The sequence below is a fragment of the Diadema antillarum genome, unplaced genomic scaffold (genome assembly GCF_040938485.1).
Source record: "Diadema antillarum isolate AM-2024a unplaced genomic scaffold, OU_Dant_1.0 scf00000013, whole genome shotgun sequence".
Lineage (NCBI taxonomy): Eukaryota > Metazoa > Echinodermata > Echinoidea > Diadematoida > Diadematidae > Diadema > Diadema antillarum.
Genome location: NW_027270902.1, coordinates 1,883,708 through 1,896,095, shown reverse-complemented (window position 1 = coordinate 1,896,095; position 12,388 = coordinate 1,883,708). Strand labels below are relative to the sequence as shown.

Below are 12,388 nucleotides of genomic sequence, written 5' to 3'. Positions count from 1 at the left end.
GTACTAAACTAAAAGCTTATTGAACAAGAGCAAATCCCTGCAATGAAACCCAAGTGAGACCTGCATACAAGTTATAATTGGCATTGATCATATTTCAAAAAGCTTTAGATCTATAGGTAAGTGGTAAGCGTGAAATTCGTACGTTTTGAAAAAAAAAATGAGAAAGTTTACAACTGACTGATTGCTCCAAACTGCATTTTTTTGACAGTCGCTCTCTGCAATAGTTCATGATATTTTCTAAATGATTTCTAGTTAAATAGAATTCTCATGACCACAGCCTGTTTGCTTGTAAAGTGCTTCAGATGTACGTAAGTCCACAAGAAGTCAGTCAAAGACTTGACTAGGAATATTTCATTGGTTAAAGCGTGCATACGCCACAGCCTGCAGAGTTCCCACGTAGTAAAGCAGTTTGAGGTTTGGCGCGCCGGAAGATAAAAGCGCGGGAATAGAAGACTAGGGTAGAATGCACCGCAGAAAGTGCAGAAGAGATGGATTGGGTACTCTCCGCTGTCCCTTGGTAGTTCTACCGCATCTGACATGAAATATTGCGCATTTATTTTTGGAAGATCTGGAGGCAAACTATGCTATTCCCCTGCCTGATGGAAGACTACTTTCAGTGGGGCTAAGCGATGTGTAAGAGACCGCTGGTACTAAACTGCACCGGGGTGGTAAATGCCGTTAGAGAGGAGACAGGAATTTCTATCCAAACATGACAGTGATAGTTCAGTATCATCATTCTTTTTGACCTTTGACATTAGTTAGGCGGACACTGATTGGTTTATGTTTGGCCACTGTTCGGTAACTGGATCAGGTCTTCTTATTCATCGACTGCACCACGGGACTGTGGACCTACCATTGCCTATTGACTATGATCGCTTATTGGAATCTACTATCAACTGGTTTCATTGCGAAGACCTCGGGAAATATTACATTAAGTGAATGCGGCTTGACAAATGATTCGGCATGTCCGGCAAAGGTAAGTAGATGACGTCATAATGCTTTTGCTTTCATGCGGCAGGTTTACAGTTTGGATTTACTTTTATCTGATGTGCCGCTGTTGTTGCTTTTTCCCACTCAAGAGATTCGACAATAAATTTCTGTGGAGCCGGATTTTTCAATGCGTTAGACATCATGCTAGTAGAATGCACAATAACTTTTTATAGTGTCTGGGAGTTATGATGTCATTGCGATCTCCGATACATTAGACATGTAAACATGTGTGCAAATCTTCGTTGGAAGTTGACTGTTTGATAGCAGTGAGTCTCTCAGTTGCATTTGATCATTACTGCGGCTTTCAATACTGGCGATTTTATTCCTTCAAGTACCACTATAGTATGTGATGAACCTGAATACATCGTGTGAGCAAAGTGGCACAAAAAATGTGTCTGGAACGTCTCCCTGTTTTAAGGGCTTAAAGTGTAACGTAATCGCAAAATAGGAACATCTAACCTCATGTTCATGCTCTTCAAACATTATAAGGCAGTAATTACTTGAAATAGGTAAATAAGGCAAAGATAAAGATTGTGTTTAACAAGGGGAGGCTAAAATTTAGTATGTCATGACTTGTTCAAAGTGTCACGTCAAACGGAATTTATATCTACTGTAGATGTGAATATGACACCTAGTATAGTTATAACTATATTCCTAATTTGATCAATGCAACTGAAATTTTGTGCGCAACTCTTCAGCGCAACATAGCTGGCATGGTGTAAGTGGCATAGATAGCGTGAGTACGTGCACCTGATTTTTTTTCACAGCTACAGTTACGCACCTCTGATAACTTTAGTGGTATACCTTATGTCCTCAGGTATATCGTTTACACGAATGAAAGAATAAAGAAGATTAAATGCTCTACAATTCTGTTCCAAACATTTAGAACACGCAAACATCAGAGCACACACACGTACCTCTGGAGTTCGTAACCTTTGTCTAGACATATGTGTATGTATCTGTCTGTGTATATAAACGAATGAATATGTAAATATACATTCATACATACATACATACATACATATATACTTCAAATTCATGAAATTCTTCCGTCGAGATGTTTTCATTGCAACTGATTGCCAAATTGCCCTACATCGACGTAAATAAGCACTGAATTGATCAGTGTTTTAGTAGTAGCCATGATAAAAAATCATGGGCGTACATACTCGAGTAGGATTCGAACCTACGACCTCCTGATCACCGGACAGGCGCCATCTCCACTATAGACCACCGAGCTTTCGCCCGACAGCAAGTGTTGGTTCTAATCCTTATAGCATGCAGCGGGTACTGCGTATGAGTATGTACGCCCATGATTTTTTATCATGGCTACTACTAAAACACTGATCAATTCAGTGCTTATATACGTCGATGTAGGGCAATTTGGCAATCAGTTGCAATAGTATACTTCATACGAATGTGAATGAAACACAAACTGATGAGGATGAGGTTGATTATCACGACGTTTCTCGCTATCTAGAACAGCAGAGCCAAGAGATGATCTGTTAAGAAAATGTTCGTTGTTTGTTTGGTTTTGTCAGCTTTTCTTTCGGGACTTAAACATTACATGCTCTTAGCTCTTCAGTAGCCCGGAGGCCCCCTCCATTAAAACAAGCAAGCAAACAAACAAACAAACAAACAAACAAACAAACAAACAAACAAACAAACAAACAAGCAAAACACAAACACGCACGACAAAAACAAAACACAGAGAATTGAAGGGCTTGCTTCCAAAAGGCGCTAAATCCTTTCAAAAAAATGATGGATTTGGTGCCTTTTCGAACCAAGCTCTTCAAATATATATTTGATATAAAACATACTGAGCATTATATTACACAATCTCCATCATGGTATTCTTGTACTTTAAAGTACATCCACTACACTGCAAAAACGCTCTATTGATTCAATATAGAATTATGGTATATATACTCTGTATTCCTAATATTTTTTTCTCTTTTCTTTTAAATCGTTCAGGCAGAATATTGGAAAAGGGGGGGGGGGTAAGGTAGTAAAAGATCTAATGTTCGGTATATCTTTATTCCTGTCTTTGACTCCATAATAATAGTAATAATAAAAAAAAGATTCCAATGTATCTTTTAAAGCGCCTTAGCTCCAGTATAACAACTGAAAATAAAAAATGCGCACCCACAAACGCAAAGATGGACAACATGGGCGTGGTTTAAAAAGAAAAACAAAACTAAACCCAGGGACAATTGGAGACATTTGGTACTGGGGTTGTATTTGATGGTCCCAAACACACTTAATCAGTTGTCTCTGAAGCAAAAGGCCGTGGCACTGCTACAGATATGGTCCAGAGGTATGTGAAAATAAGCAACTTACGATTTTATCAAAATTTAGAATTCTGTGAGTAGAGCATAAAATTCTTCTTCAAAGTAAATAACACAATTAGATCAGGCCTATGAATATGATTATACAAGCAATGAAAGGAAGCTACTTCTCTAATTCAATGTTATGTTGCAATCTCTATAATAGTGTTTTGAAGCTTGCTGAGAATATTTTTATATCGATATGTTAATACCGTTTTATGACCAGGCATGCAATTCAAGCACTGTTAAAATTTATCACCAATGATGGTGTATCATAATCTTTCTAATCACTAAAATTAAAAGAAATCTAAGCTTTTTGCATATTAAATCCTTTGTATAGCTTTTCCGTTTTCCAAAATTGAGACAAAAAAAAATACAAAATCATCAATAAAATGATAGCATTTTTACCACAAGCGATTACCTCAAGTGGATTATGACTTATAGCATCTTCCTCTATAACGCAATACTTCCCAAAGCCCACTCTATAGAGCCCTATGATCCCCCTTTTCCGGTGTTCTTTAACTAGAATCGAAATGAAAAAAAAAGGAGGAAATAAACAGAAACTACATTTGTAAGCCCTTTTGAGCTATTCCCCATTGTTACATAGGGGTATATGGCTGTAACGCAAAACGTGGCAACTTAGCACTCTAAAGCTATTGACAGTGTGGTGTCATACATGTTAACACCCATACAGTCATAGAAATACAGTATGCGTTGTTATACAGTATCATCATAAACGTTATGATCTGTGTTGAGGAGTATATAGTGGGGGCGGGGAAGGGGGAGGGGAGGGGGCTCGATCAATTTCTCAAGACCTTTTCAGGGGTAAGCCACCTTATAGAGAGATGGCTTGGAGTGGTATCGAGCTTCTTATGACGTCACGTCCTGATATAGTGCAATCAATAGCATCGACTAGTCTGTACTCCAGACATCAATAACTTAAATATAAGCTTTGAAAGTCGTGATCATTGCCATGCATTCTCGAAGACTGATTGAGATTCAGGAAGGATGACGATGAATTCAATTCAATTCAATTCAATTCAATTCAATTCAATTCAATTCAGTTCAATTATTTCATTCTTCTTTTTTCCAACAAAACATAACACAGAATAAATCAGGAAATATATCATAAACATAAGCGTTCTACTTGGCAACGGATAAATGATACAGATAAAGATACGCATGCATACTAGCAAAAAATACAAAGTTATGCTTCAGTTGAGAAAAAAAAATTGGGAAGTCCACTAAAAAGCAAGCATGTATATTTTAAACCACTCAATAGTATGATTGTATCCATGCTAATATAACAACATTACATAAATGTATGTACATCTTACACCTATATATGCATGTAGAATTATCAATGTATTTTGTTCTTTTCTCTCTATCTATTTATGTAGGGCTACTTATATAAAATATAATGTGTTTGAATACATAAGTCTGAATGCAAAAACAGACAAACGCCATTTTCAAAGTTTATTTAAGGTCACCATCAAAATAGAGAAAAAATAACCTTTTCATTGATACTACGCTTGTTACATGACAAGAAATATTTTTCAAGATATTATGAGAATTCCTTTGTTTTTTTTTCTGCAGATTCAATCCCATGATATCTCAAGTTAATCAAATGGATATGTCAGTTTTTGCATTATTCTTTTTTAATGTATGTTTATTTATGTTCATATCTATGTTGTTTACTTCAGCTTTATAGTTTAACATTAAAAACTTGTACGCTTGAGTGAGGGAGAACTGACATCAAATTCATGATATCAGTCCGACAGTCTAGGATGTCTGAGACTAGCTAAGATGGTTGCTATAAGAATGACACGTTACCCGTGTGACGTGTCGATTACGGACTAACACCGTTCCCCTCTCTCATTCACTCCGTGAGTCTCTTAAGGTATGTGATGGTGAAAAGTGCGGAGGTGCTCTTAACTTGAAAGGGGGGGGGGGGCGTCCTCGAGTGTGCCCCCTGAAACATACCTTAGTAAACCTTACATTTTCCCTCTCTTCTATGCTTTTTAGCAATATCAAAAAGACTTGTTACAAGGGCGTCGGAAGCAAGGGGGGCAGGGGTGGCACTTGCCCCCTCCCCAAATATTTTTTTTGAGGGGGCAAAGCGAGTTTTTGCCCCCCCCCCTGCTCCCTTTAACAAATAATTAATCAATTATTTAAAGACCAAAATGCACAATGAAGGCACTTTTCTTGTCTAAAAGTTGTTAATTTCATAACTGAAAATGCAAAATATTCGCCTCTAACGGGGTGAAAATCATAATTCATTATTAATATACATTATAATATCCACACGCTAATATTTACTTATGAGTAAATTTCGTGCATAGATGGTAGCCTCGCGTCCTCGAGTGTGCCCCTGAAACATACCTTTAGTAAACGTTACATTTTCCCTCTCTTCTATGCTTTTTAGCAATATCAAAAAGACTTGTTACAAGGGCGTCGGAAGCGGGGGGGGGGGCAGGGGTGGCACTTGCCCTCTCCCCAAATAATTTTTTTGAGGGGGGCAAAGCGAGTTTTTGCCCCCCCCCCCCCCCGTGCTCCCTTTAACAAATAATTAATCAAGTATTCAAAGACCAACATGAACAATAAAGGCACTTTTCTTGTCTAAAAGTTGTTTATTTCATAACTGAAAATGCAAAATATTCGCCCCTAATGGGGTGAAAATCATAAATCATTATTAATATACATTATAATATCTATACACTAATATTTACTTATGAGTAAATTTAGTGCATAGATGGTAGCCTCGCGTCCTCGAGTGTGACCCCTGAAACATACCTTTAGTAAACCTTACATTTTCCCTTTCTTCTATGCTTTTTAGCAATATAAGAATAATTCTTAATGCGATCACGTTTAAGCTTTTAATGAATACATTTCAGACGAATGGCAATGTGAAAGTGGCTCGCTCGCTCTGCCCGTACATATATAGTAAAATGAACAATTTCCATAAGTTATGGTGATAGTCCTTCGCAGTGATGTTTGTTTTACTACGTTTAATTCCCTAGACATCTTGAATTAAAATGTTCTGTAAAGGCGACTTTTACACTCTGTTTTTTTTTAAAGTCCGTACCGTGATACCCCCCTCCAACACCCCCCCCCCCCCCCCGTTCGGTCGCTTCGCTCCCTCGCCGAGGATCTCACACCGTCACATTAAAATGTACCCCCGTGTCGTGTTATAATCATAGTCCTTCGCACTAAATTCTTTTCACCATGTTTAATTTCCTAGAAATTTGCTTTTAAATGCTCTATAAGCGCGACCTTTGTACTCTGTTTTTACAAAAAGTCCCTACCGTGGGAGGAGGGGGGGGGGGTATCCCCCTCCCACACCCTCCCTCGCCGAGGATCTTACACCGCCACATGAAATGTACCCCCGTATGTTATAATCATAGTCCTTCGCATTTTTTTCCCACTATGAGTAATTTCCTAGAATTTTACTTTTAAATGCTTTATAAATGCGACTTTTGTACTCTGTTTTTACGAAAGGTCCCTACCGTGGTACCCCCGCTCGGCCACTTCGCTCCCTCGCGGAGGATTTCACACCGTCACATAATGTGCCCCCGTCAAGATTTTGCCCCCCCCCCCCCCCCCCAAACCAAAAGTGTTCCGGTGCGCTTGCTTGTTTACGTATGCATCGGTGGAGATAACAATGTAAACAAGAATTATAACAATTATTTTGAAGCTTCTGTTTGTTGAATTTATGTTGAAAGGAAATTAACTTGAACTTGAACTAAAACTTAACATGCTTGATATTAAGAGTAGTATAGAAGTAGAAGTAGCAGCAGCAGTAGTAGTATTAGAAGTAGTAGAAGTAGTAGCAATATTGGTAGTAGAAATGGAAGTGCCATCTTGAAAGTAATCACAATGAATATAACATTAATACTAATGAGTAACAATGAATACATGAAATGTGCACTGTTTTATTCACTCAAGGTATCGCACAGTACAGTATCAACAGTACTTTAAACACACAGACACAAACGTCATCATCATTACGCCATCACATACCGCCACATACACACTTACGCACACACACTCACATATTGTGGTGTTTGATACCAAAAACCTGGAAATTATGTTTCACAAATGTATATCGACTTCGAGTAATAGTCATGAGTTTTAGAATTATATTGAGTTAAAGACAGGAGGAAATGAATTTACATGTAGAAACTATACTATAATGATCATACGAAGAGTTTATGTAGATGGTAAGCAAAGCCTAACTGAGATGAATACCTCGCCAAGAAAAGAAAAAGGAAAGGCTTTTATGCTCACTGTTTTTATTCTGATATCTCTTCGGGGAACTATGAAATCAAAAACTTTTAGAAAGTTCAAATATTAGTCTGCTACATTTTTGTTCATTTCCTGGAAATAAGAACAACATAGCTCAAATAAACATAGAAGCCAAGGTTACAGTCAATAATAACTTTTGCAAATTAACAGTTTGAAATGTTTTGATTCTTTGACGATTTCGGCTGTTGTGATGGCAATAACAGTAAGTGAAATTGTTAACAAGTCTGTTTTGAAACAAAGACTATAATTATTAGAAATCAACAAAGTCCTTGTCATCTCTGAATATGGTGTCAAATTCTTCTTTACTCACGGCAGCAGTGGATGTTAAAAGCCTAAGATAAATAATGATGATGATGATGGTGATGATGATGATCCGATGATACTACTACTACTATTACTACTACTATTACTACTACTACTACTACTACTACTACTACGTACTACTATTACTACTACTACTACTACTACTACTACTACTACTACTACTACTACCTACTACTACTATTACTACTACTACTCCTACTCCTACTACTACTACTACTACTACTACTACTACCTACTACTATTACTACTACTACTACTACTACTACTACCTACTACTACTACTATTACTACTACTACTACTACTACTACTACTACTACTCCTACTACTACTACTACTACTACTACCTACTACTACTACTACTACTACTGATGATGATAATAATGATAATAATAATAATGATAATAATAATAATGATAATGATAATAATAATAATAGTAATAACAATGATAATGATAATAATAATAATAATAATGATAATAAAAATAATAATAATGATAATAATAACAATAATGATAACAATAATAATAACAATAATGATAATAGTAATAAAAATAATAATAATAATAATAATAAGAAGAAGAAGAAGAAGAAGAAGAAGAATGGTAACAATAATGATGATATCATAATCACATTCAATATTGACTTGTTTTGTTACCTTCGATGACGATAATTTACATATTAATTTGTAAAGGTCATTTTAAGCGCGTCGAAGCCAATAGAAACTAACGATTCGCCAGTACTTGCCTATACATGTAGTATGTTTCGTGTTGCCAATCAATGATTGAATGCTTAATGCGCTATCAACGTGGCATAAAATATACTATCTACATGGACTGGCTCTCTGTATTCTTTAGTATAGCTGCGACAGAGTCTAACTCGTGGAAGTATGACCCTACTCTGCTCACCGCAAAAGTGCGTCGTTTTTTTTTTTAAATTCATTTTCAAGGTAGGAATAAGTCCCTCCAATATTCTGCACTTTATATGACCTGAAGAAATAAAGGCAATAAACAACTCGATTTTCTTCACATTTCGTCAGGAACGAAAAGGTGGATGTAATAATTGAGAAGCCGATTCCATGCTAGTGTAAATATTCGAAAACAATGGGCTGATTGAAATGGAGTGTGTGCCTGAATGGAAACTGATATGTGAGCGAGGAGGGGGAGTCAAACAAGGTGTAATACTGCCCTCACACGGCCACTACTCTCTTCAATGTAGTAACTGAGACTTCAGGGTACGTAAATCATGTCATAACTTAGGTCTGCGTATTATGGTTGTAAGTAGTTTTCCCCAAGGTTCGTTAATCCGAAAAAGAATACAAATAATACAAATACAATGATATATATAATCATATATTGGTACTGTACAAAGTAACAAAATAATCACATATTTTTGACACAAGTAACAAATGGATTTTTTTTTTAATTCATGTTCCATATTCCACATTTCATACAAATTATATATTCCATTTGATTTTGAAAAAGAAATGTTTTTAACACAATGGTCAGTTTGAACCAAAATTGCACAAATGGATAAGGACGTATAATTGGCGTGTAATATGAGGAACCCACTAAAAAGCAAAGCTTGTAGGATGTGGGTTCCAAAAATGTAACAGGCTTTTAGTACAGTATATCAATTTCAAAAGTGACGTAACATGCAAAAATACAAGATATCGAGAATATTATAAAGTTTACGGAATGCACAAAGTATAGTATTATGTTTTTGACTAAACCTATGGTTTAAATGCTATAAAAGTAGCAAGTTAATCAAACTACTGAAGTCATCCGAGCGAGGCATCATTTGAGTATGCAGACATTTCAAATGGTTACGGCAAAATAATTAAACATAGGATTTTAGAAAATGGGCTTTGAGATTTTGCTTAAAGGAACTTAAAGAACTTGATTGCAACCGAACCGAATCTAACTCATTCCAGAAAGAAGGGCCGGTTGATGTTATTGTCTTGAGGGCTAAAACTGTACGAACTGGGGAAAAATGATAGGATTCACTGTGTCTTGTAGGGTAAGTATGAATATCATTGTTTTTAACAAACATTGTGGAAAATATACATGGAAGATCACCAGTATTCAACTTATACATAAAAATTCCAACATGATACAAATACAAATCAGAAAGTTTTAACAGTTTACTTGAAACAAACAATTCATCAGTGTGATCAAAAAATTGTGCACGATTTATAATCCGCAAGGCCTTTTTCTGAATCAAAAATAACGAATCGATTTTAGTCTTAGAGCAATTCCCCCAGGCTAATATTCCGTAATTGAAATAAGGTAATAATAAAGTTGTATAAAGAGAATGCAATATTGGCTTTGGGAAGAGATATTTCAGTTTGTGAATGACTCCAACATTCTTGCACAACAATTTGCATAAATGATCAACATGTGCCTTCCATGAAAGGTTACTGTCAATATAAATACCTAAAAATTTTGTTGAATTTATTTGGTTTAACTGTAGACCGTTCACTAAAACTAAACCTGGAAGAGATTTTATTGTGTTACTGAAGACCATATAATTGGTCTTATTTATGTTAAGCGACAATTTATTTGCCTGAATCCATTCAAATACCAGCTTAAGTTCATTATTCAAAGAATCGAGCAAAACATACGGATCTGAGTGAGAATAAAAGAGACTTGTATCATCTGCGAACAGAAGAAAAGACAGCAGAGAGGATGAGTTCCGGAAGTCATTGATATATAAAATGAATAAAAGAGGACCTAAGAGGGAGCCCTGTGGAACACCACAACAAATCGAGTTTATTTCAGAGTCATGAGTATTTATGGAAACAAATTGAGATCGACCGGTAAGATAACTTCTGAACCACTCCAAGGCCTTTCCACGAATACCGTAATGATTTAGTTTATACAAAAGAATTTCGTGATCTATTGTGTCAAAGGCCTTGGAGTAGTCCAGAAACAGAATTAAACCACTTCTGTGTGCTACGACTTTTGAAATAGAAATCAAATCTTGAAATTTAATACCTGGCAATTCACTCATCAAATTGATAACAATCAAGGTGAAAAAAAAAATGTACAGCGAAAAAGAGTGCTTTCATAGCTGAATCTGTATTATAGCCCACTCCCCCAGCTGCAGGGTGTGCACGTCACGAGTTCGACAACCACGAATCATACAGCCCACGAGTCATATAGCCCACGAGTCAAAAAGCCCATGAGTTCGATACTAGGCACTCAAGGTCCACGAGACCGACACATTACGTATCAAATATCAATTCGTTTGCTGTATGACTCTGTTGCAGCTATCCGAAGCTGCCCCTCCTATCCCTGTACTTTCTGCATAGGGCCTACACAAACAATTATTCGCACTCACACACATTATCTCACACACACACACTTTCAGCCGAAATGGAAATACAATTTATGAAGAAGACCACAAAAGACGTCTAAGAAATAGCATGAAATAAATTCTTCAACTATCTTTATTATACCCGCTGATAAACACTATGACAATGTTTTGCGTGATATCATTATCTTTTCTTCCGACAATAAGTCACTACCGAACAAAAAACATTGGGAGATATGCTTGATAAATTCAGACCAGTGTGGAACTTCGATGAAAAGGATGGTTTGTTTACGGCTACACGTCAGGCAGTCTGCAAATTAATATTTGAGACGAGAGATTTACTGCCATGCTTATCACTACTTCAAAACCATCCTTCAAAACTATCTCATTAAGTGATAACTGACAGCAGCAAGGTACGAGTCATTCTTGTGACAGAAATTTTCTCCAGTGAACATATTTCAGAATCCATCCAAACATTGGTGTAGATACTGACGGATAGAAAACATTTCACCCTCTTGTATTTTTAGGTGCTAACTGGGAACATACAAGGATAGATTACACCAGCAAAAATGTTGACTTCTTTCAATCACGGTAGGCAATCTTAATGTACAAAAGGAGATAAATCGATGTTCACGGTAATGTTAAAAATCATTATTATAACAATCGTTCTTTTAAATACCATTAATGGGTGTCTGTATCCCACAGTGTAAGAGAAGAAAAGATAGGTAAAAGAGTAAAGCGAAGAAGACAATTTGGTGAGACAGGGGATGGGGGGGGGGGTGAGAGCGTTTTTTTTTATTTCTGTCAAGGAGAGGACTACCAAGACCCCTTACAAGGGCGGATCCAGGAATTTCGTAAAGGGGGGGGGGGGGGGAGGAGGGGCGCAAAGCAGTTTATATTTCTGATGCCACTTCCCAGTTTTGATCAGCTGTAAAGCAAAATAACAAGAAGAAGAAGAAGAACAACAACAACAACAACAACGCAAGTGCAAATATTTGCAAATGTCCTCGTTTCTCGAACCACTTCAGGGTTTCATCAACTGACAAGCAAAAAATAAAAAATAAAATGAAATAAAAAAAGATTGCTAAAGGGGGGGCGCACTCACCCTCTTCCATTTTTTTCTTTTTATTTC

General features: G+C 36.6%; 1 protein-coding gene across 1 annotated transcript in view; it reads left to right on the top strand.

Annotated features, from left to right (window-relative positions):
* The first annotated feature begins 822 nt into the window (after window positions 1-822).
* Window positions 823-12,388, top strand: part of LOC139721560 (protein Obscurin-like) — a 164,539-nt gene continuing 152,973 nt past the window's right edge. The window contains exon 1 of the mRNA XM_071632880.1: window positions 823-976. Coding sequence (XP_071488981.1) covers window positions 964-976 — 13 coding nt within the window. The 5' untranslated portion in view covers window positions 823-963. The remainder of the gene's footprint in view (window positions 977-12,388) is intronic.